At 41.8% G+C, this 24,000-nt stretch overlaps 1 protein-coding gene across 4 annotated transcripts in view; it reads right to left on the reverse strand.

Moving 5' to 3' along the window:
* Positions 1 to 24,000, reverse strand: part of ZNF407 (zinc finger protein 407) — a 507,857-nt gene that overhangs the window by 204,775 nt on the left and 279,082 nt on the right. For all 4 annotated transcript variants that reach the window (XM_040478555.1, XM_040478554.1, XM_040478557.1 and 1 more), the window contains exon 7: positions 17,845 to 17,965. In XM_040478555.1, the coding sequence (XP_040334489.1) occupies positions 17,845 to 17,965 (121 nt within the window). The remainder of the gene's footprint in view (positions 1 to 17,844; positions 17,966 to 24,000) is intronic.

The following is a 24,000-nucleotide window of genomic DNA, read 5'->3' on the forward strand; positions in this document are numbered from 1 at the left end:
TTAAAAAAAAAGAAATCCATAATGGGGGATCTATAAAAGGTTATGTAAGCATTAAAACATAATCAATGATTCTAGTAGCCAAGGAAATAGAAATTAAAGCCTAATGTAACAGAAGGGCAAAATTTAAGAAGACTGGTAACGTTAGTTGTTGGTAAGGGAGACGAATATCACTGGTGACCGTGTCGGCAAAGGCTTTTGGAAGATGCCTGAGGATTGCCTAAAAAATTAAGATATACACACACACACACATGCACACACACACACACACACACACACACACACACACACACTCTTGGATTTAGGTATTCAATTTCTAGAAATTATCCCCAAAGAGAATTGTTAAGCCATTATTTATAACACCTAAACACTAGGAAAAATTTAAAGTGGATATCTGTTAGCAGAGGAACGGATCATTACTTTACGGTGATCCACACTGTGGGATTCAACACGGCTGACAGGTAAGTTAACTTGTGAGCGTGCTGGCCAGAGTAGGAGCCGGGACCCCCCCAGAGCTTCATGGTAGCCAACTTCACCCTGGCAGAGCACTGGGCAGATAGAGCCTGACTGCAGTGAAAGAGAGGGTCTTCCCTAACCATTGCTTCGTGGTGTCGGAACAAGGCAAGAGGCCTGGACTGCCCGAGCACAGCCCTGAACACGCACCCATGAAGAATGGCACTCGCCCAGTGGTGCAGCTGAGAAGCTCCACAGTCAAAGGGCCAGGACTCTCCCAGCCCAATGCCCAACACCATGAACTCCAAGTGTTGCCGCAGGGTACAGGAGGCCTGGATGTGGGCAGGGACCATGGCCACACACTGCACTGTGACTTTTTCCTGGCGAGTGTTGTTGAAAAAGGCCCAGTGTGTATGCTGTTCATCATTCATCCTTATTTGTTGGACAAAAGCCATCAAGTAAAATGAGGCAGACCTTATGTCCCACCATGGAAAATTTTCCAAGACGTAGTATTAAGTCAAAACAAAAATAAGGCAAGTCCCAGAAAAATCACATACATGGCTCCTTCCAGCTTCTTAAATTTTATATACATAGTCATATAGATATATAAATGCATGAAATGGGTAGAAGAAGGATGGCCAGCAAACTATTCATGGTAATTATCTTTACGGAAAAGTTTCCAAGTCAGGAAACTTGTATGTTTGCTTAGCGTATTTTTGGATTACTTGGATGATTCACGAGAGTATCTTCTAAGTTTTATTCATGTAAAGCATATATGATCAGAGCACGTATCTTTTTTTTTTTTTTAATTTTTTTTTTCCAACATTTATTTATTTTTGGGACAGAGAGAGACAGAGCATGAACGGGGGAGGGGCAGAGAGAGAGGGAGACACACAATCAGAAACAGGCTCCAGGCTCTGAGCCATCAGCCCAGAGCCCGACACGGGGCTCGAACTCACGAACCGCGAGATCGTGACCTGGCTGAAGTCGGACGCTTAACCGACTGCGCCACCCAGGCGCCCCCAGAGCACGTATCTTAAAAACAAGTGGATTGTGCAGTATTGTATCAAATGTAAATGTTGTAAACAATAAGCAGTATAGGGGACATAAGCTGAGAATGGACATGGAAATCTCTAAATGCAAAGTTTCTCCTATTTACATAGGACATTTCAAACTGATGAATCATGTAAAGATTTAAGTAGGGTAAGTCAAGTTTTAAGGGTAATCACTTGGATTACCAAACAGAATATTATAATAAGAACAGGGAAGTAGGAGGGGTATAGTGGAAAACAGGGTAATTGAGCTAACTTTTGGATATGGTACAACAGCCAGATGCTGTGCATAAACAAAGAGAGGAATCAGCAAAGTACTTAGGTTATCTCCAGCAGGACCAAAATATGAGCGCTTACAGGTAGTTATCTCAGGGAAACGGGGTGCAGTAGGAAGACGCTGACTTTTCAAGTGACAGGGTTGAAACAGTAAAAATAACGTAAAATGGTAACTTTTATGGGTATTTAAGTAAAATACAGATTTAAAAATAATGGCATGTTTAATTACTTACAAAATTATCCAAAGCCTCTTTCTTTGTTGTTGGTTTTTGATAAGATAAAAAGAGTTTATAGATATCACAAGTAATCACGAAATACAATGTCCTGAATTTTTCCTACAAATTTTAATGGGATAGTTTCTGAATCACCTCGCTTTAAATTCTACGAACTTTTTCATTTTTCCCATTAACTAACTGGTGGTTTCTATGGATAAATCATACCAGATCACCTATATTCATGACTTTCCGCTGTTCATAAATCCCAATTCTTCGAAATCAATTGCTATGGCCACAAGAATTCATGTACATTTTCTCTATCTCTCAGTTATAATTATGTTAGCATTTGCTGTGTGATATAAGGCGATGTGCGTCATCTGACGCTACAACAGAGCCACATGTTCTAAGAAAAATGAATTTGGGGGCGCCTGGGTGGCTCAGTCAGTTAAGCACCAACTTTGGCTCAGGTCATGATCTTGTGGTTCATAAGTTCGAGCCCCATGCCGGGCTCTGTACTGACAACTCAGAGCCTGGAGCCTGCTTTGGATTCTGTGTCTCCCTGTCTCTCTGCACCTCTCCCCTGCTGTGCGCGCATGCTCTCTCTCTGTCTCAAAAATAAAATAAACATTAAAAAAAATTGAAAAGAATCTGTAGGTTAGCACAAAAATGGATGAAAGCTGATGCATTACTGACCATCTCGCACTACTCCTGAGCAGATAGACGTGTGCAGGTTCCAGGTTATAACCCTGCCCAGTATTCACAACCACGTTCCGAGCGAAGCTAGGACACTAACACGTGCTCGTGGGGAAAGGTGCCCAACGTCAGCCACAGTAGCAGCCTACGTGTGAGCCGTAGGCTTCTAGACAGCGGAGGCTGGTCTAGAAGCCATGGGAACAAGGCCAGCCTTCCAGACCCGCTCCCTGAAAGGCACTTTCAGAACAGAAGTCACGGATGCCCAATTACTGCTTTAGTTCATATGGAAAGTGTACAGTTACAAGAAAAATCTATTTTTTACCTGTATTGACTTATTATTTTCAAAATGAATGTATTCAACATATATTTAATTTTGTGCCTACCTCACACAAAAAAAGAAACATAAAGATGAAACACTTTGTTTCCGCCCTCAAAGACAATACAATTTGACAGAGGAATCACGTATATCAATAGCCATAACTCAAGGCTGTGCTTCGTGATATGAAACTTAACTCCGAACAGCGTTTAAAATCTCACCTGTCCACTGCTGCACCCTCCCCCCTCCTTCAGTGGCATCTTTAATTGATAATGGCCTAAAATCACCTCGCTTTCCACACTATTCAAAATGTTCTACTGATTTCACCTGATTGCGTGCACACTTCCGTATGGACACAGCACCACCTGTGCCACCAGGCCCGTCACGCAAAGACTTTCGTCTCCCACTAACACTGCTACTCGTGTTCCCAAGAGCAGGCACGACCTCCCACCCACTCTTCAATGTGCATGGTCCCACGGTCATGTCCAATTACATCACTTCCCCGTTCAATCTGCTCAAGGTATCTACAACCAGGAAGGGGAAGAGTTGGCTTTAAACCTAACAACCTCCTTCCCGCCTTCCACTCTACTGGAGAACAATGAAAATCCCAAGGAAGAAAATGGTAGGAAGCGACACTGAACTCTGTTAGAATCCCAAATTATTTGTTAGCATTTAACACCTCAAGAATAGTCCCCTCACATGCCCTGTTAAGTGAGAAGGAGACAGGCCTAAATGTGCGGCCAGACTTGGTCTGTCCTCCGTGTCATATGGAGGGGGGAGGGCCCGCCAGTAAGGGCGGGCCCTGAGGAACCTTGATTTCTCCTTGACTCTTCTTCAGATCAGAGAGAAAGAATACGTTTCATTAACTGTTTCAATCCTTAATATTACCTGCTGTGTTGCCGGGTAGGAAAGGAGGGAACTTCTACAGCAGGCGCTCCGTGAGACTTCAACGTGCTGTTCATTAGGAGTCTAACAGGGGCGGACACGGGGAACACCGTAGAGCGTGTTCCTCAAACTTATTTGGCCACAAAAACACATTTTCTAGGCTGAGCTAACAATACGGCTTGAGGATCGTGACTTGCGAAAATCAAAATGTCAAATTAGCCCTACAGATGGTTCCACCTCCTTCCACTCATCTTCTGCCTGGCTGGCGGACGTTCTCTGCGGTGTGGTCCTGCTGCTCTGCTTGTACTGGACCTTCGAGAAACACAGCCCCCACCCCACTCTTCATCTCTTGGCATTTATTTCCTCACAGGATGCGTTTTACTCTTTCCTTTTGTTCACCAGCTAAGCTTGGCCAAGTGAAATGCTGTAAAACTAGGAAAGGCATGTGGATGAGAAGCCTTCTGAGAGAAAGGATGTGTACTAAGGGAGAACAGGAAAGTGGGGCCCGGCCATCTTTCTAGGTCCACGCAATCACCGGACTCGTACTATGAGACAGGCCAAGGTGGCAAAACAGAGTACAGAGACACGTTCACAAAGGGGCCCAAAATACTGGCACCTGAAATAAGTCACCTGTTACAAAAAAAAACGCTACTTTACAAATCACGTTATACACACACACACACACACACACACACACACACACACACAATTTACTGGAAAGTTTATAGTTGAAAACTTTTTCAAATTTGAGGTGATATAAGTAAAATTTCACTGAACCAAAAATGTTCCACACTACTTCTGATACTCTAGGCCAGAGCTTGGTTTTGCTTGGCACAATCTAATAATGTTAAAGAGAAGAATAAAAAGACTCGATTTAAAACACCAACAAGTTCCTGCGTGTGAGCCTAAGAGTGCAGCTGATCAGGTGGTTTACAGACCCGATCTCATAAATTGCCACATGCCCAACAGCTCTGGTAGTCTAGTGGGGCTGGGGGCGGGGAGGGGGCGGGCTGCCCTAAATTTAAATACGAATTCTCAAGTGGCTAAAAGGAGACTTCGTCCCCCCCACTAGCTGGCACACTGGAGGAACTGGCCAGTGATCCACCCAAGGCAGGATCAGGGAGAGGAGGTGGGACAAGAGAGAAGACAGAAAGTTTCTTTGCTGGTCCCTCTCTCCAGGATCCTTACTGCGCTGTCACAGGAAACCATGAACTTGCCCACCTTTGAAAGTGTTTTGAAAGAATCTTTCCCTGGCTCTAACTCTGTTCCCTACAAAGCTCTCTGAGTTAAGTGTGTATTTGTTTGATAGTAGATTTCAAGTGAATACGTCATTCATTTTGTTAGACTGAGTCTTACCAAGGAGCACTTGAAAGCTTTTCCTAATTCTGAAGTTACATATATGATTACTTTTGAAGAAACAGTTAATACAAAATAGTCACTGACGACGCGGGGCCACTGGATTTATTTAATAATCTACGTCCATTTTTACAAAATGCTCCACGTAATGCATTTAAAAATAATAACCGGTTCATTTCAGTCTCTGCACACAATGCTTCCCTTTGTCCCTTGTAAGTCTCTCAAATGTCTTATTTTAAAGGAATATATAGTACTCCCGGAAGACATTTTCCCATTTCTATTCTCTTCGACTCCTGCGAGCCCTTGTTCTGTGTGATAAGGCAATCCCCTCCGGGATCAGAGCTGTGTAGTTTCGCACCACGAGTGACAAGGACTCGGCTTGAATAACTGCTGTGCGCAGGTTGTAATTATGTCAGCTGGAGTGTTGAACAAGGGGACTGATTAATGTGAGCGCCGGCCCAGGCGCAGGCCCTATCAAAACCTCCACGCAGGCCAGCAGTGGGGACGGGTTAAAGCGGAAAGACAAAACATGCTGTATCGCCCATGATAGATGAATTGTTCCACCAGTCTTCAGGCAGATGTTCTGGGACAGTATAATATACAATTACTCTGCCTTATCACTTTCCCAGGGACAATAAAGCTTCCTCCTTCTATAGCTCATGTGAGTGAAGGCAAAATTCGTTTTACTTTTACAACACTGACTCACTTATCATGGTGCCTTGATTGTGCTTTTACAGCTAAAGCAAACATATATTCCACTTTTAAACTAAAAAAAACCCCCAAAAAACAAACAAAAAAAACCTTAAAAATAAAACTGGATCCTTGTTTTGAATCTCTTCTATGTCAGAGCACAAAATGTTTTAAGAGACTGTTTTGTTAAAAATGGACGCGAGGAAGGTGATATATGTGTGTGTGCGTATTAGTTAAAAACAAGTACGTATAACTCAAGAAGTAAGATTTGGATTGTACAATCATTATATTCATAACATCATTTTTCAGTGGCCATACAGAAATCATTAACTGAAAGGAACATGTAATTAAAAATATATATACGCTGAGATCATCCATATATCTCTCAGGCCCAGACACACGGCTCCTTGAGTGTGAGAGGGTACATTCCCAATGACACACTTACTATTGCCATTGCTACTTGGGGTCTCCGGGTCCCTTCTTCCCCAAGGAAGCCGAGTGAGTCCAGGAAAGGGATGCTGCCCCGACGATGTCAAGAACGCACCGCAGACAATACTGAAACGAACCTACTTCGGGAATGCTACGGTGACTCTTCCTCCTACCTTCACTTGTACTCACAGAAACGCTGCCCCAAATTTGTGACAAGATGTATAGAACCATCTCAATTTGCAACGGGAAATGAATGCACTTTTCATCTGTAAAGTTAAAAAACCAGCTAACACCAAGAAACTGAGATGCTGCCGTAACCATTTTGGGATAATCGTCATCTGCAAAGAAACAAAGCGGCAAGAAATCCAATAGGATCAAAGGACATCCACACACAATGCTCCTGAATGCAAAAACAAACAAACAAAAAGCGCACGCCAGCCTGTGAGACAACAGCAAAGACTCACTTCCACTGCAGGGGTGTGGTACGGCGACCCCGACACGGCACTTACGGTGCACCCTACGCTATGTACCCTCTCACCCTAAGGAGGGATCTATTCGCTTTCTCTCTTCATACTGTACACACACCGACCCCACTATCCACATGATCCTTATTGTCACATTTCTCTTGGGGGGACCATTCCGGTAGAGTCCCAGGTTTCTAGGAGTATGGCAATTTGACGAAGGCACGGGGTCAATCTGAAACAAACAGAAGTTTCAGCACAAGCGGACACAGAAGGCATGATGGAGTCCACAGCTGATCAAAGGGCTACCTACAATCCGCTGGGCGAAGCCACACAAACAACACACAGGTAAAAGAAATCGAGTGAACTGTAAAACATGCGGGAGTCCGGTGTCATCGCCAAGAGTGCTTGAACTCCTCCACTGGCTGATGACGTCACTAGAGTAGCCTGTTAGATTTACTGGTCTGAGAAGAACCCCGAGACACTCACAAAAACTGTTTAAGTCACAGGAAAGATGTCACATTTTGAAAGACTGCATTTAAAAATGAGTGTTTGTTAAATGACTACACTGAATCGTTAAGCGGGTGCCAAGCGGATTTCTGAATTGCATACACGGGTGAAACCAGGACGGCCTTTGTGGAAATTCTTCCTATAAAACAAATAAAATCGCAATGTTTGGGGGGGTGAAGGGGAGGCGGGGAGGCAGAATAATGCCCTCACACCGTCTCCACGTTCTCGATGTAAAAGTTGTAACGCAACAAAGGGAAGAGCGTGTGTGGTGCAGAAACACCGTGACGACAGCTGCCCGAGCAGATTCCGAGCTTCTGAAGCTGGAGCTCTCCGCGGACAGGGGCTCCCACGGCGAGAACGCGAGGCGCCACCGTGACTTGGGAGGGCTTCCGCCAAGCCACGTAGGCCTACTCAAACACACCACCAGTGCCCCCCACGCGGCACAAAACCAGCACGCCGAGCCTCACGTGCCCCATCCCGGCCCCTGGGTAGGAGACAGCACTCACCCCGGCTATTTCACTTGGCTCTCTCACCCTGGCAGGTAGGCACCCACAAAAACCCTAAGCGGCGATCTCTGGCACACAAATGAAGACAGATGCACAGGTGCAAAGTGCACCTGCCCGTCTGCCCTTCCGGCTCTCACCGTCTCCCAAGCGTTGTCACGGGGCGGGTGTCGGGACAGACCTTCCTTCAAGACCAGCCCACCTGCACTCTTGCCATCTCCTCACTTTGTGCACTTCCCTGGTCTCTGTCCCCGGCCCTTTACTGGCACTGGTCTCCGCGAGAGAATCGGGGACCTCTTGGTGACGCGGCAGGGGGACTGCACTGCCCTCACTCTGTGAAGCGTCTGACAAGGCTCGTCTGCTGCCCCGAGGTCCCTTCCGTTTCTGGGAAGCTGCTTCTCAGCCCCTGTTACACTTGCAATCTGCCCCTCTGCGTTTTTCCCGTTCCCCATTTTCAAGGGAAATATTGCTCCTATCGATCGATGCCTTCAAGTTGCAAGTCTATGAATTCTGGTTATGTTTCTCCTGACATTTTTCCTCTAGGACCGCACGTGGGCATTTCAGAGTTAACACATCCTGAACCTCACTCACTCAGCTGAAGGGACCTTCCTCCTCCGGCAGCGCAGACCTCGGGAACCGTGCCGCCATCCACCATGCAGCCCTGGCGTCTAAAGGGTGGCATGAATCTGTCAGCCTGCCCTTGCATCCAGTGATTTGATCCATGCAGCCCACCTCCTGACAAGCACTGGGACCCGCATGCCGTTCTATCCTGTGCCCAGTGTCAGTTTAGGGTTAGGGAGTTACTGTTTCCACCAGGGACATTTGCAGGCATCTATTACATGACCTCTCTGTCCCCTGTTGTGTCCCTCCTCAGGCTCCCCCTTCGCACTGCATCAGTGAAATTGGAACAACAAAATGTATGTCCCTTTCCTTCTTAAAATTCCTCACTGGCCTTTGGGGTAAAACTCCAGCTACCCAGGTGGACTCTCGCTGTCCCTCACCACCTGGTCCACGTGCCCGATACTCCGGGTTGGCCGAAGCAACCAGATAAAGTCAGATGGAAAGTATAATTTGGGAGTAGAAAACCGAACAGAATCTTAAACTAAAATTAAAGCTATCTTTAGTTTTTAGAACAAAAATCTGTCAAACTTAACTGTCAACCACTTCTTACCCCCAATAACACAATCTCAGAGACTGATGTACGCACAACAACTAAAAATCTGCCACATTTTCTCTCAGTGGAAAAATTCTAATTTGTTTTATGACATTTCATATGTTTGTTAAACATGTAACTTAGCGATGAAGAAACAAAACATATCGAGGAAAGAAAGAGCCAAGCACAGTCAACTAACATATATTTGAACCTTACTCAGTGAGAGATCTCCAAAAGATATGAAAGGAGGGATGTGGGTTGGTTAGCAAGTTTCAAGTTGAAATAATGAAGAATAAGGAATTAAACTTGAAGGGGCATAAGTAAGGGTTAACATTAGGTTTAAATTCCCTGTGTGTGGGGGGGGGGGGAAGTATCAGGTTACACATTATGTCACAGAGTAACAGATTCTACAGAGTAACAGGTTTATTTCTACTTCAGCTGGCTGGTAGCTCCGTAGGAAGATGGAAGTTATCGCTGTCTAAAAGAAACTTTACGGGTGTTATTCATTCTAGAACTTCTCACAAGCCTGCTACTTCTCACAAATAGGGGAAGCCAACAGTTTGCATTACATTCTCTAATTAAGAAAATACCGACGTCGTCTCATTTGTAGAGACCTTCTTAAAGTAAAGGCAGAGCACACGCTCGTATGTCCTTCCGCACTGTAGGCCAACTCCCTCCTCCACGGAGGCGGGTTCAGGGTACAGAAGGTACGCGGATACAGGAGCCAGGTTACGTCTTGCACCTCATAGAAACTACCGCATCACCCCTTTCTAAATGTTTCAAGTCTTTCTTTCTCCCCCACTTGTTTATACAGGCCCTAGCACGGCAATATTTCAGAATCTGTGAAAACAACAGAAAACGACAGAACTACTGTGTTATCATTCCCATTGAACTAGTGGCCCTGGTCCAACTTTCAGGCGCCTCACAGCTATGTTAATATTGTTTGGTTACTTTCGCTTCCAGCCACATCTGAGTCTGTGAAACCCAATACTACGCTGGAAGATGTGCCTGATGTTCTACTGACTCTTGTCAGCCCCTCCTGGTGATTACAGAGTTTTCCCTAATCAGCTACTGTGTGTGAGCCTCTGACGCTAGGAGATATAGATAGTTACACAGCAGAGTGTTTTGTTGTGTGATAATAGCTCTAATGTCTGAGGAATAACTTATTATGCAAGAGACTATTGCCCAAAAAAATATTTTCTATTTTTTTCATCTCGAAGGCCTTACTTTCTGCCACAATATATACACATATATCTAACTACCACCCAGGGGACTGTCCATAGTAATTCCTTGTAGAAAGACCATCCCCAAAGATAGCTTTGGTCCTTTTATAATGACTGGATCTGGGATTCGGCAACAGCGGGTTACATAAACATGTTTGTCTAGATTCTACTTGAAGAGATAGCAGAGGGAATCTGTGGTCACTTTGTGTTCAAAATGGCTCTCTAATTAATCTGCGATCTCAATGCTTATTTCAGCCTCATCCACAAACAAAACAACTTACTTGTATGATAAGCAGAACAAATTATCTCAGTGTTTTTCCCCCTTTTAAAGACATCTGAACAAAATTGTAATTTTTAGTGCTATGGAATCTATTTGTTTAAAAGTCCACAGATTTTCTCTTACTCAAATGAGCTTTGTTAGATGAAAATTTACCCACATTAACTAAAGGTCTGATATAAAAAAAAGACTTGTGCTGCCTTGGGACAGGGCCTGTCAGGCCAGAACGAAAATTTAAAAAGCCCACGTGCTTGGGTGCTACCGGGAAGGGAAGGAAAGTCTGAATAACACACGCTGTGTACAAAAATAACACCAGACCTAAACAGTACAGAAAATACAAAACCAAATCAAGACCACAATTAGAACCACTGAGATTAAAAAAGAGATCACTAATAAAACGGCCAGGGAGAAAGAGAAGATACTTGTATGGAGAGAATTTAGTTCCTGCCGAAACGGATAAGAACAGTAGGCAAAAAAAGAATACATTAACATAGAGCGCGACTTTCTCAATCCACTATGGAAAATCTGAAAAGAAGATCCATTGAGGTCATTTCGCAAGACAAGCCCTCAAAAGCCCCAGGTCAGCTTACCGCCAACATGGCCTCCACGTGAAAGACAGTACAAGTCCATCACAGCTGTCATCTCGACGTGCGCCACGAGGAACCCCCCAGCAGCACCGATACTTGCCGCTGACCAAACATGGCTTCACAAACCAGCCACGCTGCTGACCTCTGCCTGCGATTAGCTGAACTGTGCGGAGTCATCAGGGCGCGCTCGCCTTCCAGGTCACCATGCAAGGAAGAAAGCCTTGCAACTATCATCATGCTATGAAAAGTCTGCGAGACCGCTGGATTTCTAGGCTCCCCAATGAACCTTTCAGTCTAAGTACCTTTGTGTTTTATTCCCTTATCTGGATTAGCAGTTACAATAGAGTAGAATATAGAGACGACAGATTTGAGGTAAATGAAATAATGAGACAGTATTCGCCGGTACTTTTTTTAAAATAGTACTTTTTAAAAAAAATTTTAGTGAGAACATTTAAGCCCTACTCTATTAGCTAATTTCAATGATACAACAGTCTTATCCAAAACAGTCGCTATGTTTTACGTTAGGTCCTCAGACCTTCCTCTTCTTGTAACTGAAAGTCTGCACCCTTTTAAAAACCAGTCTCTCCCCACTTGTTTAGCGCCCCCCATGCTCAGCCCCTGGAAACCACTTTTCTGTTCTGTTTCTAGGAGTTTGTCTTTTACTTTTTTCTTTTTTTTATGATTCCATATATAAGTGATATCGTGCAGGATTAGCCTTTCTCTGGCTTAATTCACTGACAAAAACAGTTTTGATTTAAAGTCTGTTCCGATATAGCTAGGCTTGTGGCATTAATCAAAGTTCTATAAATATAAACTTTACCTAATATGAATACTAGATATTTTCATTTGATCACATTTATGCAGTGTCGTTATTCTTTGAGAACTTCACAGTCACCCGTAAGGAGCGAATGCTACCTCTGATTTTTCTGACGAAACCAACGTGCGCTGTTGGTTGGGTGCGTACAACTGCACTTCTCTCTCGCTATAGATGTTGTTCGGCTACGTGGACCAACACCTGCTTTTATTTCTTGTCACTATTCAGGGCAAATCCAAGTTTGCTCTAGCCACTGCTTCTCCTGGTACAACCTGGGAACCCGCACAGGAAGCCAAAGGAAAATTGAGACTCTCAGAAGAGATCATCCAAAAGGAGAAAATTATCCCCTGTGGAGTTGGTCTCCTTAGCTCAGGATGCTGCTGGAGTAAGCGGAAGGTAAGAACAATGAGAACCAGCGAACACTGAATTCTTAATGCCACGATAACCAAGGTAGTCTGTCCTGTTATTTAATTATGCATAATAAACATAAAGTATTTACACAGCAACATTACATACAAACGCATAATATTATCTAAGACCTGAAACAAATTTTCATAACTGAGACTCTTCATAGAAATGTATACTTGAAAAATTAATTCAAACTTTAAGGGGATATAATTATTATGAATACAATCTTCTGTCCCTGCATCATAAAACGACCTAAAAAATGCTTCCGGCATCTTGTAAAATTAAGACAGAAATCAACTAAAAATATTTTTGACGAATATTTTCTAAGACAGAAAACATATTTCAAATGGTTGTGACAAATGGCGAGTTCTCTCTACTCCAGTCACATGTGTGAAAACTTACTGAATTTAATTATAAAAAATACTAAGGAAAATATTTACAGGGGTAATAAAAGAGATGTTAAGGAGTTTCACAAGAAGCCCATTTCTAGTTGAGATACCACCTCGTCCTTGGTTAAATATTGCATCAACTGTTCTGAGCCTCCCCCTCACCCAGACAGGAAAGAAAAATCTTGAGATCAAAATCTTATGTATTAATGACTTCTATGGGCTACACTGGCCAAGACGTAAGTAAACCAACAAGTAGGGCTGAAAAAATCCAAGCATATTTGCTACAAGTTTAGCAAACAATAGAGTGATCTTTAATATGAGGCAGGAATTGTAGATTTTATTCCACAGCAACATGATATATCATATTTCTATCAGGATTATAATTTTGAGTAACTTAAAAAATAATAATAGTAAATAAAATGAAAAACAGAAGAGTAAAACATTTTTTTAAAGAATGTGTGTAAGACTAGAAATCTACATCATACAGTTGAGGAAAACTCTGGCCAAAAGCAATCATAGGGAACACTTAAGTTATTCCAAGATCCGTTATAGGGACACAATAAATACGTAAATGATCAAATTGCCAGAGTTTTGCCTGACGTTTTAGTTTTCTTTAATTTGCTAAGTGGCACTTAAACTGTAATATATGGTTACTCTTAATATTTTTAATACTGCAGGTAGCCTTTTGTCTTAGTTCTCAGGACTTATCAGTGGTTTGATGTTCAGTATACATTTATTGTATTTCCCCCGCAAATCCTAAATCAAAAACAGAAGCCAATGAGGAGTTTCACATAAAAGAAAGCTCAATTATAGCCATCTATTTTTTTTTTGTGTGTGAGAGCCAGTGTTACCAGTGAAACAGAACATAGTTTGATATTAATAAATTCTATGGGGAAATAAGGATTTATATTTTTAGGAACAGTACTTACTGTAACATTTTAAAGGTTTTCTATTTTGTAACACAGAAGTGACAACTAATACCTAACAAAGGGAAATAAAAATAAAGAAAACTGCTAGACTGTTTCCATTTAACGTAGAAACACATCTTAAGAATTTGCTGCATAGATAACATGGCAGAACAGTGTGCCATGAATCCAAATTTATGCTCTGAAATTAATGAATAGTAATTAATGATGAAGAAGTTACAGAGTAATGATGGAATATACTGATTTGTAATGGATTAGACTTTTGGATATTTTCAACAGTAAAAGCTTAGGAGAGGAGTACATGTTTACATCTGAACAGAATGAGATGTCATTGCCTAAATTAATAATGCAAACTTGAAAAATAGCCCCAGGTTCAAAAGACCAATTATAAAATTCTTCTGTAAACAAATCTATATTCACATTTTTCATGAATAATTATAACTACAACTATTTCTTTACTAATATTCCAATAATATAATAAAAATATATTTTCAAGTAAAACTTAAGTAATAGTTCAGTTTCCAACAATGGTAACTTTACCTGCAAATAAGTGTTAATAACGACAAAGATAGACATAATTTTTTATCTATCTACATTAAGGAATAATTTTTATCTCTCTACATTAAGAATAAAGATCTAAATGGGAAAAACATATTGAAGTATTTTAAGCAATAAAGTATTATGGAAAGAATCAAGACAAAGATAACAGTATCTTCTTTGAAATATGTGATTATCTTATAGGTATTTTTATTCTCTGGAAATCTACACACTCAAATTTATCTATCCTGTGAAAAAAGATATTCTCCTTGCTGTAAGATAGATATGGTAAGCATTTCCTACTTACTATGCTATGCAACCAAAACAATCATTGTGAACTTACCTGTCTGCTCATTTTTAAGTCTTTTGTTCATCAACAAGAAAACAACGGTATCTGCTGTAAATTCTATATTTCATTCATAGTCCCTAACATCACTATTCACGTGTCTGCAAGGTTTTGTATTCCTAGGCAAGGTTAACTTGTCTTCTGTTCACGAGGGAAAGCAGACCTAACCATATCAAGATTGATAAAACTGTCATACGAACAGAAAGCACTGAAACTACTGTCAATAATAATCAAATTCTTTTCAAGTTTTAAGATGAAACTACCCTTGTATCAAGAATTTCAAACATTTCTAAAGGAAATTTGATAGATCATTAGATTTAAGTGTCCTGAGTATTAATTCATGGGACGGTGACAATATTCTTAGAAAACACCATCTCCTTTTGCACACAGTGGCTGATGGAGGTGTCCGACAGATGGGGCCCAGCTGGCTCAGATGCACTTCTAAGTGGATGGGATAGGGCGTCAGGGAGGTAACTTGCATACGGGACACATAGTAACACAATTTCATATCAAGAAACCTGAAGAACATTGAAATGTTTAAGCATACAAAGACTTAAGAGTCTACCAAAACACAGTACTTACCGGAGAGACAACATTCAAGTCCCAACCATTGTAGTCATACTATTATTAAAAGCCATAAGTCCTACGTCCAGGAATTTGTTTTAAAAGATCATGCATAAGATATGCATAAAGATTTGGGAATAAGCATTTTCAAAGGAAAAACCAAAAATGGCCCAAATGTCTAAAAACTTAGTAAAGTGACTACTGTATATTCATCTAACTCAGAGCTATGCCAGTATCAGGTTTATATTAAGAGAAGAGTAATTTTCAAATGAGGCACTTGAAATTCTAAGGTATTTCAGCAATTATCCAACAATTGATTTTGGATTCAATGTATTTTTAACAAATTCAAAAACTGGGGAAAAAAATCCATTATGACATGTGTTATAAATACATTTCAACACACCAAAGACTCTCAGGGCATCGAAACTCTTGCACTGCCTCACTGAACAGTAGCGTGAGATTACAAGGTGTAACCGTTCAAAGGTCTAATCTGGGACGAGAGGAAACCCGGGGTTCCGGGATCTCAGCCAGGCGCGGCCAGGGATGTCTAAGTGCCCCTCCTCTAAATGAACAACACCCCTGCTATTCTCATTACCCACATTTGTGAAGGAGCAAGGGGCAGCTCAGAGGTGAAGGATGTCCGTGCCTGCTGGGTCAGTTCCTCTGGAGCTTGGCTCTCGACTACACCCTCCTGCTTACCCCAGAATGAGGACGTAAAGTGGACAAGGCTAACCCAACAACTACTGCTAAAGTAACTCCTCTGTCTGAAAGGTTTTTGCTTGTCAAAACAGTATTGTATGATGATTTTTTAATGTTGTAAGTAAATATTACAGATTTAACTACGAAATCTATTTATAAGGGGTAAAAAACACTCCTATCTATTTTATATATATGGGATGTGAACATGATCCTGTTTGAAATAACAGTTCTGCTACCTACAAGTAACAGTTTGAGGGGCGCCTGGGGGGCTCAGTGGGTTAAGGGTCCGACGCGTGGTTTTAGCTCAGGTCATGATCTCATGGTTCATGAGATCAAGCCCTGTGTTGGGCTCTGTGCTGACCGTGTGGAGCCTGCTTGGGATTCTCTCTCTCTCTCTCTCTCTCTCTCTCTCTGTTTTCTTCCCCTTCCCTGCTCGCAGTCTCTTTCTTAAGATAAATAAAGAAAAGTAACAGTTCGAAAACCACAGTTATACTAGATGAATGAAACAGAAAGCTAGTTACAATTCGTTAAGTATGAAAAATAAAATTTATAAGAAACAAAAAAAGCCTCCAAAACAACTCAAATCTAACGCATACAAACTATAAAGATATAATACTAATAGCTAAAAGTGATAATTAAGGGAAATTTTTACAATTTTTCTAATTGCTTTTCTGTGTTTTACAGAGAATGCAACTACATAGTATGACCTCTTTAATAAGGAAAAGAACATTCAAAGTGTTTATGTTTCTAAGCAACTCCTATCACCACCTTAAAACGTGTATGTCTACCTCTAACTGGATCTCCGCTTTACCAAATTTCCAAGAAACACCAATCCAGTGCTAAGCAAAGACAGAACTCATAAAATGTTGAATGAATGAATGAATAATTAATGAATGAAATATATCTGTAATATCTCTGTACTATTAAATGACCTTTCACATAAAACTTAACGCAATAATGAGGAAAATAATAGAGATTATGGCAATATATTTACTGAATGCAGAGGCTACATCCACAGGAATACAAAAATGTCTTTTTCAACGAAGGCCGCACCTTAAGGTACACGTGCTAACGCTTAACACAGTGAGCGGGCTGCGGTGCAAGGACCACCCTCAATGTTTCCGGTCATCACGGGTAGCGGGGTCCGTGAGGTCCTCGGCCCCAGGATGGAGAAGGCGCTCACACAGTGCCTCAGGCTTCACAGTCCGGCTGCCCACCAAGTCCGTGGGGTCCGACCGACCTCCTAACGTGCCCTGAACTCCCTCCCACGGGCTCCCACTGCAGGTTGATCGGGCTGCAAGCTCCACTGCCCGCTTGGCTTCTCGCACTGCACTCTCCACACACACCTTGCAGTAAAATGGGACGATCTGCCGTTGCCCGCACCCGTCTCAGACTTCTGGCATCTAGGCTTTGCGGCGGCTGCAGAGCAACCCTGCAGGGCGGCAGGCATCCCTCAGCCACCGAGGAGCCGAGGGAGGGGACTGAGCACACGTGGGCTCTCTGACGCTTTCGGCCAGAAAAGGCTACAGCCTACCCGCCTCCTGCACGCCGGTACCACAGCCATGGGACCGGGACTTTCACCCGTTCTTCGAGCCTGGGTGAAAGGCTCTCCCGAGTAGGGCGTCCTGTTCCTTCTCTAGGGACGTCCCTGGCCTTCCACTTTCCTCCGTGAAATCCGTGCTGTGATTACTCAGACATACTACAGGCCACCTATTACGCTACAATATCCTTAAAGGCGGGAGACGCTTCTCGTCTTCGTCGCCTAAACACGCTTCACTCATCAGAGACAAGGTGCCACACGTCCTGAACGACCGATTCAACAGAACCGTGCCTCACTTGGGCAAGGAAATAAACCACTGGAAATTCAGATGCACAAAGGATGATAAAACCTAAGTGTTAAGACTATAAAAAACGGAAAAGAACTCGGAAAAGAATTTTAAAAATCGTCACTAGAATTTGATGGTGACATCACCCCCAACCTAAGGAGCTGGGCCAACTTGCGCTGATCAGAAAAACTGTTCTTTCACGGAGAATCTGCCAGGGTGACCCACTTGACTCTACTCACCAAAGCACTGAAAGCATTACCTGTAGTCGCACCAGGGGCATCTGTAGGGTTTTTCCCCCGTGTGCACCCGCTTATGTCGAGTCAGATGAGACTGGGTTGTGGAGGCAAAGTTACACTCATCGCATTTGAAAGGTTTTTCTCCTGCAAAACATAAAGCAATGTTGTACATGAATAATTGCATAAAAAAACTGGAAATGAAAGGCTAAACCTGTTACTGACAATTAAAAAGGAAACTTCTTTCCATATAAATGTTAAGAAGATAGGTTAATCGACTGCTCACACTTGGGACATGTGAATATTCATTCTCGGAGTGAGAAACTTAGAAAATATCACTGATTTTTTATTTCTGTATTTGAATAGAAACAAGGTAGGGGCGCCTGGGTGGTGCAGTCGGTTAAGCGTCCGACTTCAGCCAGGTCACGATCTCACGGTCCATGAGTTCGAGCTCCGCGTCAGGCTCTGGGCTGATGGCTCAGAGCCTGGAGCCTGTTTCGGATTCTGTGTCTCCCTCTCTCTCTGCCCCTCCCCCGTTCATGCTCTCTCTCTGTCCCCCCAAAAAATAAATAAACGTTGAAAAAAAAAAACATTTTTTTGAATGGAAACAAGGTATACCTTATGTAGTTCAAATGTAACTTACACAAACAGAAATCTAAATTACAGCCTGTTCCAGCACTGTATTTGGAGTCATTTAAGAAACTACGTTACACCAGAGCCCATCATAAAAATCTCAGTGAGGATGAAACCACGAAAAAGCATATAACAGAGATATTTTTTGAAAATGCAGCATACAACTTAACTAAAATCTTAAAGTTAAATGTGAAGAAAAAAATACAGCTAAAAATTGATACCTATTAAAAAAAAAACTGATACAAGTAAGGAGAAATTACCATTCACTAAAGTTGAATAAGAGATCACCTCAGAAAGAAGCCTCAAAGAAACATGTAAAATAGTATTTAACAGCACTCCCTTGTGTGGACAGAACAGCTCTACCTACGCAGTCATTTTACCCCGCAGTTGGTTCAAGGGCTTACACTCCACTCAAGGCCAGTCCTTTGATTGATAACTTTCTCTGTGTTAACCACCCCTCCTCCGCACACACACTCATTCGAAGAAACCATCAAATCTTTAGTTTTTAACTGTACTAGCTGCAGTGGCTGGTGAGCACTTGAAATGGGGCTATTGAACTTTAATGAATGTAAATTTAAATTTAAAAACCTGATACTGGATTCTCCTGTAGAAAAAATGTTTAAGTTTGTATAGAACACTTTGGGAATGTGAATCTACTTTCTAAAGAGTGTTATCAAATCTACATATGAATCATAAATTTGGTATAAAAATGTAGCCTCTGGATTGAGATGCACTAGAAGTATAAATAAAATGCATACAAAATTTCAAAATCCTAGAACATAAAAAATAAAATGTCACTTATGATGTTATATTGATTTCATGCTGGAATGGTAATAATTGGGATGCATTTAGTTAAGTATTTTTTTCAGTTTCAAGTTTTTATTTAAATTCTAGTTAGTTAGCATACAGTGCAATATTAGTTTCAGGTGTAGAACTTAGTGATTCATCACTTAAATACAACACCCAGTGCTCAACCCTACAAATGCCTTCCTTACTCCATCACCCACCCACCTTCCCCTGCGGCAACCCTATCTGTTCTCTTTTGTTAAGAGTCTATTTTATGGTTTGCCTCTCTTTTTCCCCCCACTTTCATTTGTTTTGTTTCTCAAATATCACATATGAGTGAAATCATATGGTATTTGTCTTTCTCTGACATATTTTGCTTAGCATAATACACTCTAGCTCCATCCACATCATTGCAAGTGGCAAGATTTCATTTTATTTTATGGCTGAGTAATATTCCATTGTATATTTGTACCATATCTTATTTATCATGCATCAGCTGATGGACATTTGGGCTCTTTCCATAATTTGGCTATTGTAAACACTGGGGTGTGTGTATCCCTTCGAATCAGTATTTTTGCATCCTTTGGGTAAATACCTAGTAGTGTAATTGCTGAAGCATAGAGTAGTTCTATTTTTAACCCTTTGAGGAACCTCCATACTGGTTTCCAGAGTGGCTGCATCAGTTTGCATTCCCACCAATAGTGTAAGAGGGCTCCCCCTTTCCACAACCTTGCCAACACCTGTTGCTTCTTGTGTTAATTTTAGCCATTCTCTCAGGTGTGAGGTGATATTTCATTGTAGTTTTGATTTGCATTTCCCTTATGATGAGTGATGTTAAGCATCTTTTCACGTGTCTGTTACCCATCTGGATGTCTTCTTTGGAAAAATGTCGATGCGTGTATTCTGAATTTGTATGGAACCGCAGAAGACCCTGAAGAACCAAAGCAATCTAGAAAAAGCAAAGCAAAGCTGGAGGTATCACGATTTCCCAGACTTCAAATTCAATTACAAAGCTGTAGCGATAAAGACAGTATGGTACTGGCACAAAAACAGACACACAGATCAACAGAACAGAACACCCAGAAATGTACCCATAACATATGGTCACCTAATCTTCGCCAAAGCAGGAAAGAACATCCAGTGGAAGAAAGACTGTCTCTTCAACAAATGGTGGTGGGAGAACTGGACAGCGACATGCAGAAGAATGAACCTGGACCACTTTCTTACACCATACACAAAAACAAACTCAAAATGGATGAAAGACGTAAATGTGAGACGGGAAACCACCAAAATCCTAGAGAAGAACATAGGCAGCAACCTCTCTGACACTGGCCAGAGCAACTTGTTACTCGATGCATCTCTTGAATCAAGGAAAACAGAAGCAAAAATAAACTACTGGGACTTCATGAAGATAAAACGCTTCTGCACAGCAAAGGAAACAATCAACAAAACTAAAAGACCACCTACAGAGTGGGAGAAGATATTTACAAACGACATATCAGATAAAGGGTTAGTATCCCAAATCTGTAAAGAACTTATCAAACTCAACACCCAAAAAACAAATAGTTCAGTTAAAAAATGAGCAGAAGACATGAACAGACATTTAGTTAACTTAAAAAAAAAAAATCTCATCAGTTACTTTTTCACTTAAAAAAAATTAATCTTTATTCATATTTTGTTTTTGAAAGAGAAAGAGAGACAGAGCATGAGCGGGGGAGGGGCAGAGAGGGAGGGAGACACGGAATCCGAAGCAGGCTCCAGGCTCCGAGCCGTCGGCACAGAGCCCGACGCGGGGCTCAGACTCACAGTCTGTGAGATCGTGACCTGAGCCGAAGTCGCACACTTAACCGACTGAGCCACCCAGGCGCCCACGTTTTCATTTTTTAATATGGTTGCCAGGAAACCTAAAGTGACAGGTGTAGCTTGCATGAATGACATTTCTGTTGGACACCGATGAACTAGAGAAAGCTTCACAACCACTTCCTTCCCCAAAGCAGTTATAATATACAATAATACTCTTCTCGGGAGACATCCTTTCTGAGAAATTTTACACAGAGAATGGATTAATTTTACATATATTCAATAATTCTACTTGCCACTTCTTAATGCTGATGTTTTTAGAATAATCTTGTAAGGATACGGACTTACGCAGAAAACAAAGCATGAACTAGGTTAGTATAAAACTACGTAATTCAGGGAGCAACAAAACCGTATGTGTCTTGAAATCAGAACGTTGAGAAACTTGTCCCCCTGTTTATAACGGCCTTACCCAGACCTGTGGTGACAGCGAACTGAGTGCATCCACGTCTCGTGTGACAGTGTTCTATCTGTTCCTGCAGCCTCGGGTGGCAGAGTGAGAAGAAGCCACATGGGTTGCAGTCCCAAACCAGGTTTTGCCACCTTTCGCTCCCTACCTGTCAACTCCCGGACAAGATCAGAAGGGTAGAACCACCAAATGAGCGGGACACGTGTGAGGATTAGAGAAGACAAAGCAGGTGGAAGGGACTTAGGATGCCCAAGGCCTTGCTTTTGCCACCCTATAACAGGAATGCCTGAACACGGGTAAGGGCGTGCACTGGCCTATCACAAAGATGAAAAAGGCGCACACACACCAGTGGTTCTCATCAAGCTCTCCCAATCAGTAAAGGCAAGGCTTCTTAGATGCAAAATAATTATGTGGTTTCACACAGATCGTCGATTTAACATAGAGATACCATTTAATAGATCCTAGAAGGAAATATTCGATTTATTCTTGTAAAAAGAAGACCATATGGAAAGAAGAGCAAATTCTTGCAGCTGAGAGGCATTTTTGTACCTTTCAGCCATTTGTTCTTAGGATAAGGCTCAACTATAACACCCAATCCAGTGGTCACTCAGGTCAGCTTGGATAACTTTGTTCTTGGTTTCCCAACTGCTGGTCAAATCACTTAAATTGGTATAGACAATGCAACTATACTGAAGTGACTTATACAAAGATTCACTTTCATAATGATGGTGGGTTTTGCTTTTATTTGAGACAGTATACGATCTGCATCTTACGTAAGGCTCAAGAAAACAGGTCTACCTCTTCAAATTTGATACAGGAATATGCCAGGTCGTAAAAACATCGACACCCCCACAAAAGCGTGTCTGAAAACTTTCACAGTCATTGTAAGAAACGAATCAAATCGCTCAATGAATTCAATGCAGAGCATCTTGACCGCACACGAGGGTCACACGGCAGTTCTCACAGATGACAGAAACACACAGTGATGCACCATCTGCGCTAAAACACACGTGTTGTTAACTGTTTTACCACTCTGAAGTATCTACGCTGACCATACCGGGCAGAACGCAACTACCACCACAGTCGAGACAAGGAACACAGCCACCCTCCTGCCAAAGGTTCCTTGTACCCCTCTCTCTCTTCTGGCGCAGAACATCCTCAAGCAAACTCTCACGTGTTTTCCGTCGCCACATATTAGTTAGCGTTTTTCCAGAGGTTTATACACATGGAGACATACAGTATGTGCTCTCTCTCGTCTGACCTCCTGTCAGCGTTATTTTGTGACTCACTCGTGTTACTCCAGGTGTAAATATTCGTTTCTGTTGCTGAGTAGTAGAGTAGCATGCCGCGGTATGAAGGTGCCTCAATTTGTTTCTCCATTCGAGGACATTCGAGCTGTTTTCATTTTTCGGTGTTACAAACAAAGCTGCTATAAATCCTCATGTGCAAGTCTCTGCTTGGACAGGCATCTCCTTTTCTCTTGGGCAAACACCTAGGAGTGTGCTGCCTGGGCCACTGGGAAGGTGCACATTCATTTTGTAAGGAACTGCCAAATTATTTCCCAAAGTGGTGTCTCCCTTTTACATTGCTGTCAGTTGTGCAGGCGAGTTCCCACTGCTCCAAATCATCACCAGGACATGGTATCATCAATGTTTCAAAACCGTACTTCTCTAATCATGTTGAGAAGCATTTCATGATTCCATGTGCTTCTTTGCCACATATTTATATACTTTGGTGAAATGTTTGTTCAAATCATTCAACCCTTTCTTTTTTTCTTTTTTCTTTTTTTTTTTTGATAGGGCGAGGGAGCACACGTGCAAGCAGGAGACAGGGGCAGAGGGAGAGAGAGAATCTTAAGCAAGTTCCACGCTCAGTGCAGAGCCCAGTGGTGCAGGGCTCAATCCCACAACCCTGGGATCATGACCTGAGCCCAAATCAAAAGTCGGCTACTCAATGAACTGAGCCACTCAGGCACCCTTCATTCAACTCCTTTTTAATTGGTTGGTTGTTTCTTTATAACAGTGTTTCTAACTTATATATTACAAATACAAATCCTTTATCATATTCGTGATTTACACGTACGTTCCCCAGTCTTTGGTTTGCCTTGGCATTCTCTTCACAGTTTCTTTCAAAGAGGAAAAGTTAATTAATGTATAAAGTTATTAACCTGTCAGTTTATAATTTTTCAACTTATGTGTTTTTTTTTCACTTATGCATCAGGCTTTTGATGTGATATCTAAGAAATCTTTGGTAGTCTGTGTTCACAAAGATTTTTCTCTTAAATTTTCTTCTAGACTTTATTTAGTTTTGAGTTTTACATTTAGATATGAGTAGTTTTGAGTAAAATTTGTACATGGTAGGATATGTAAAACAAAGTTCATTTTTACTGTGGAAGGACAGCATTATATATTAAAAAGATTAAAATGCCTTTTTTCTTTTGTAAAAAAAAATCTATTCACCATGTAGATGTAATCTCTATTCCATTCCACTGATAGAT

The sequence above is a fragment of the Herpailurus yagouaroundi genome, unplaced genomic scaffold, assembly GCF_014898765.1.
Source record: "Herpailurus yagouaroundi ecotype Mexico unplaced genomic scaffold, PumYag 142, whole genome shotgun sequence".
Lineage (NCBI taxonomy): Eukaryota > Metazoa > Chordata > Mammalia > Carnivora > Felidae > Herpailurus > Herpailurus yagouaroundi.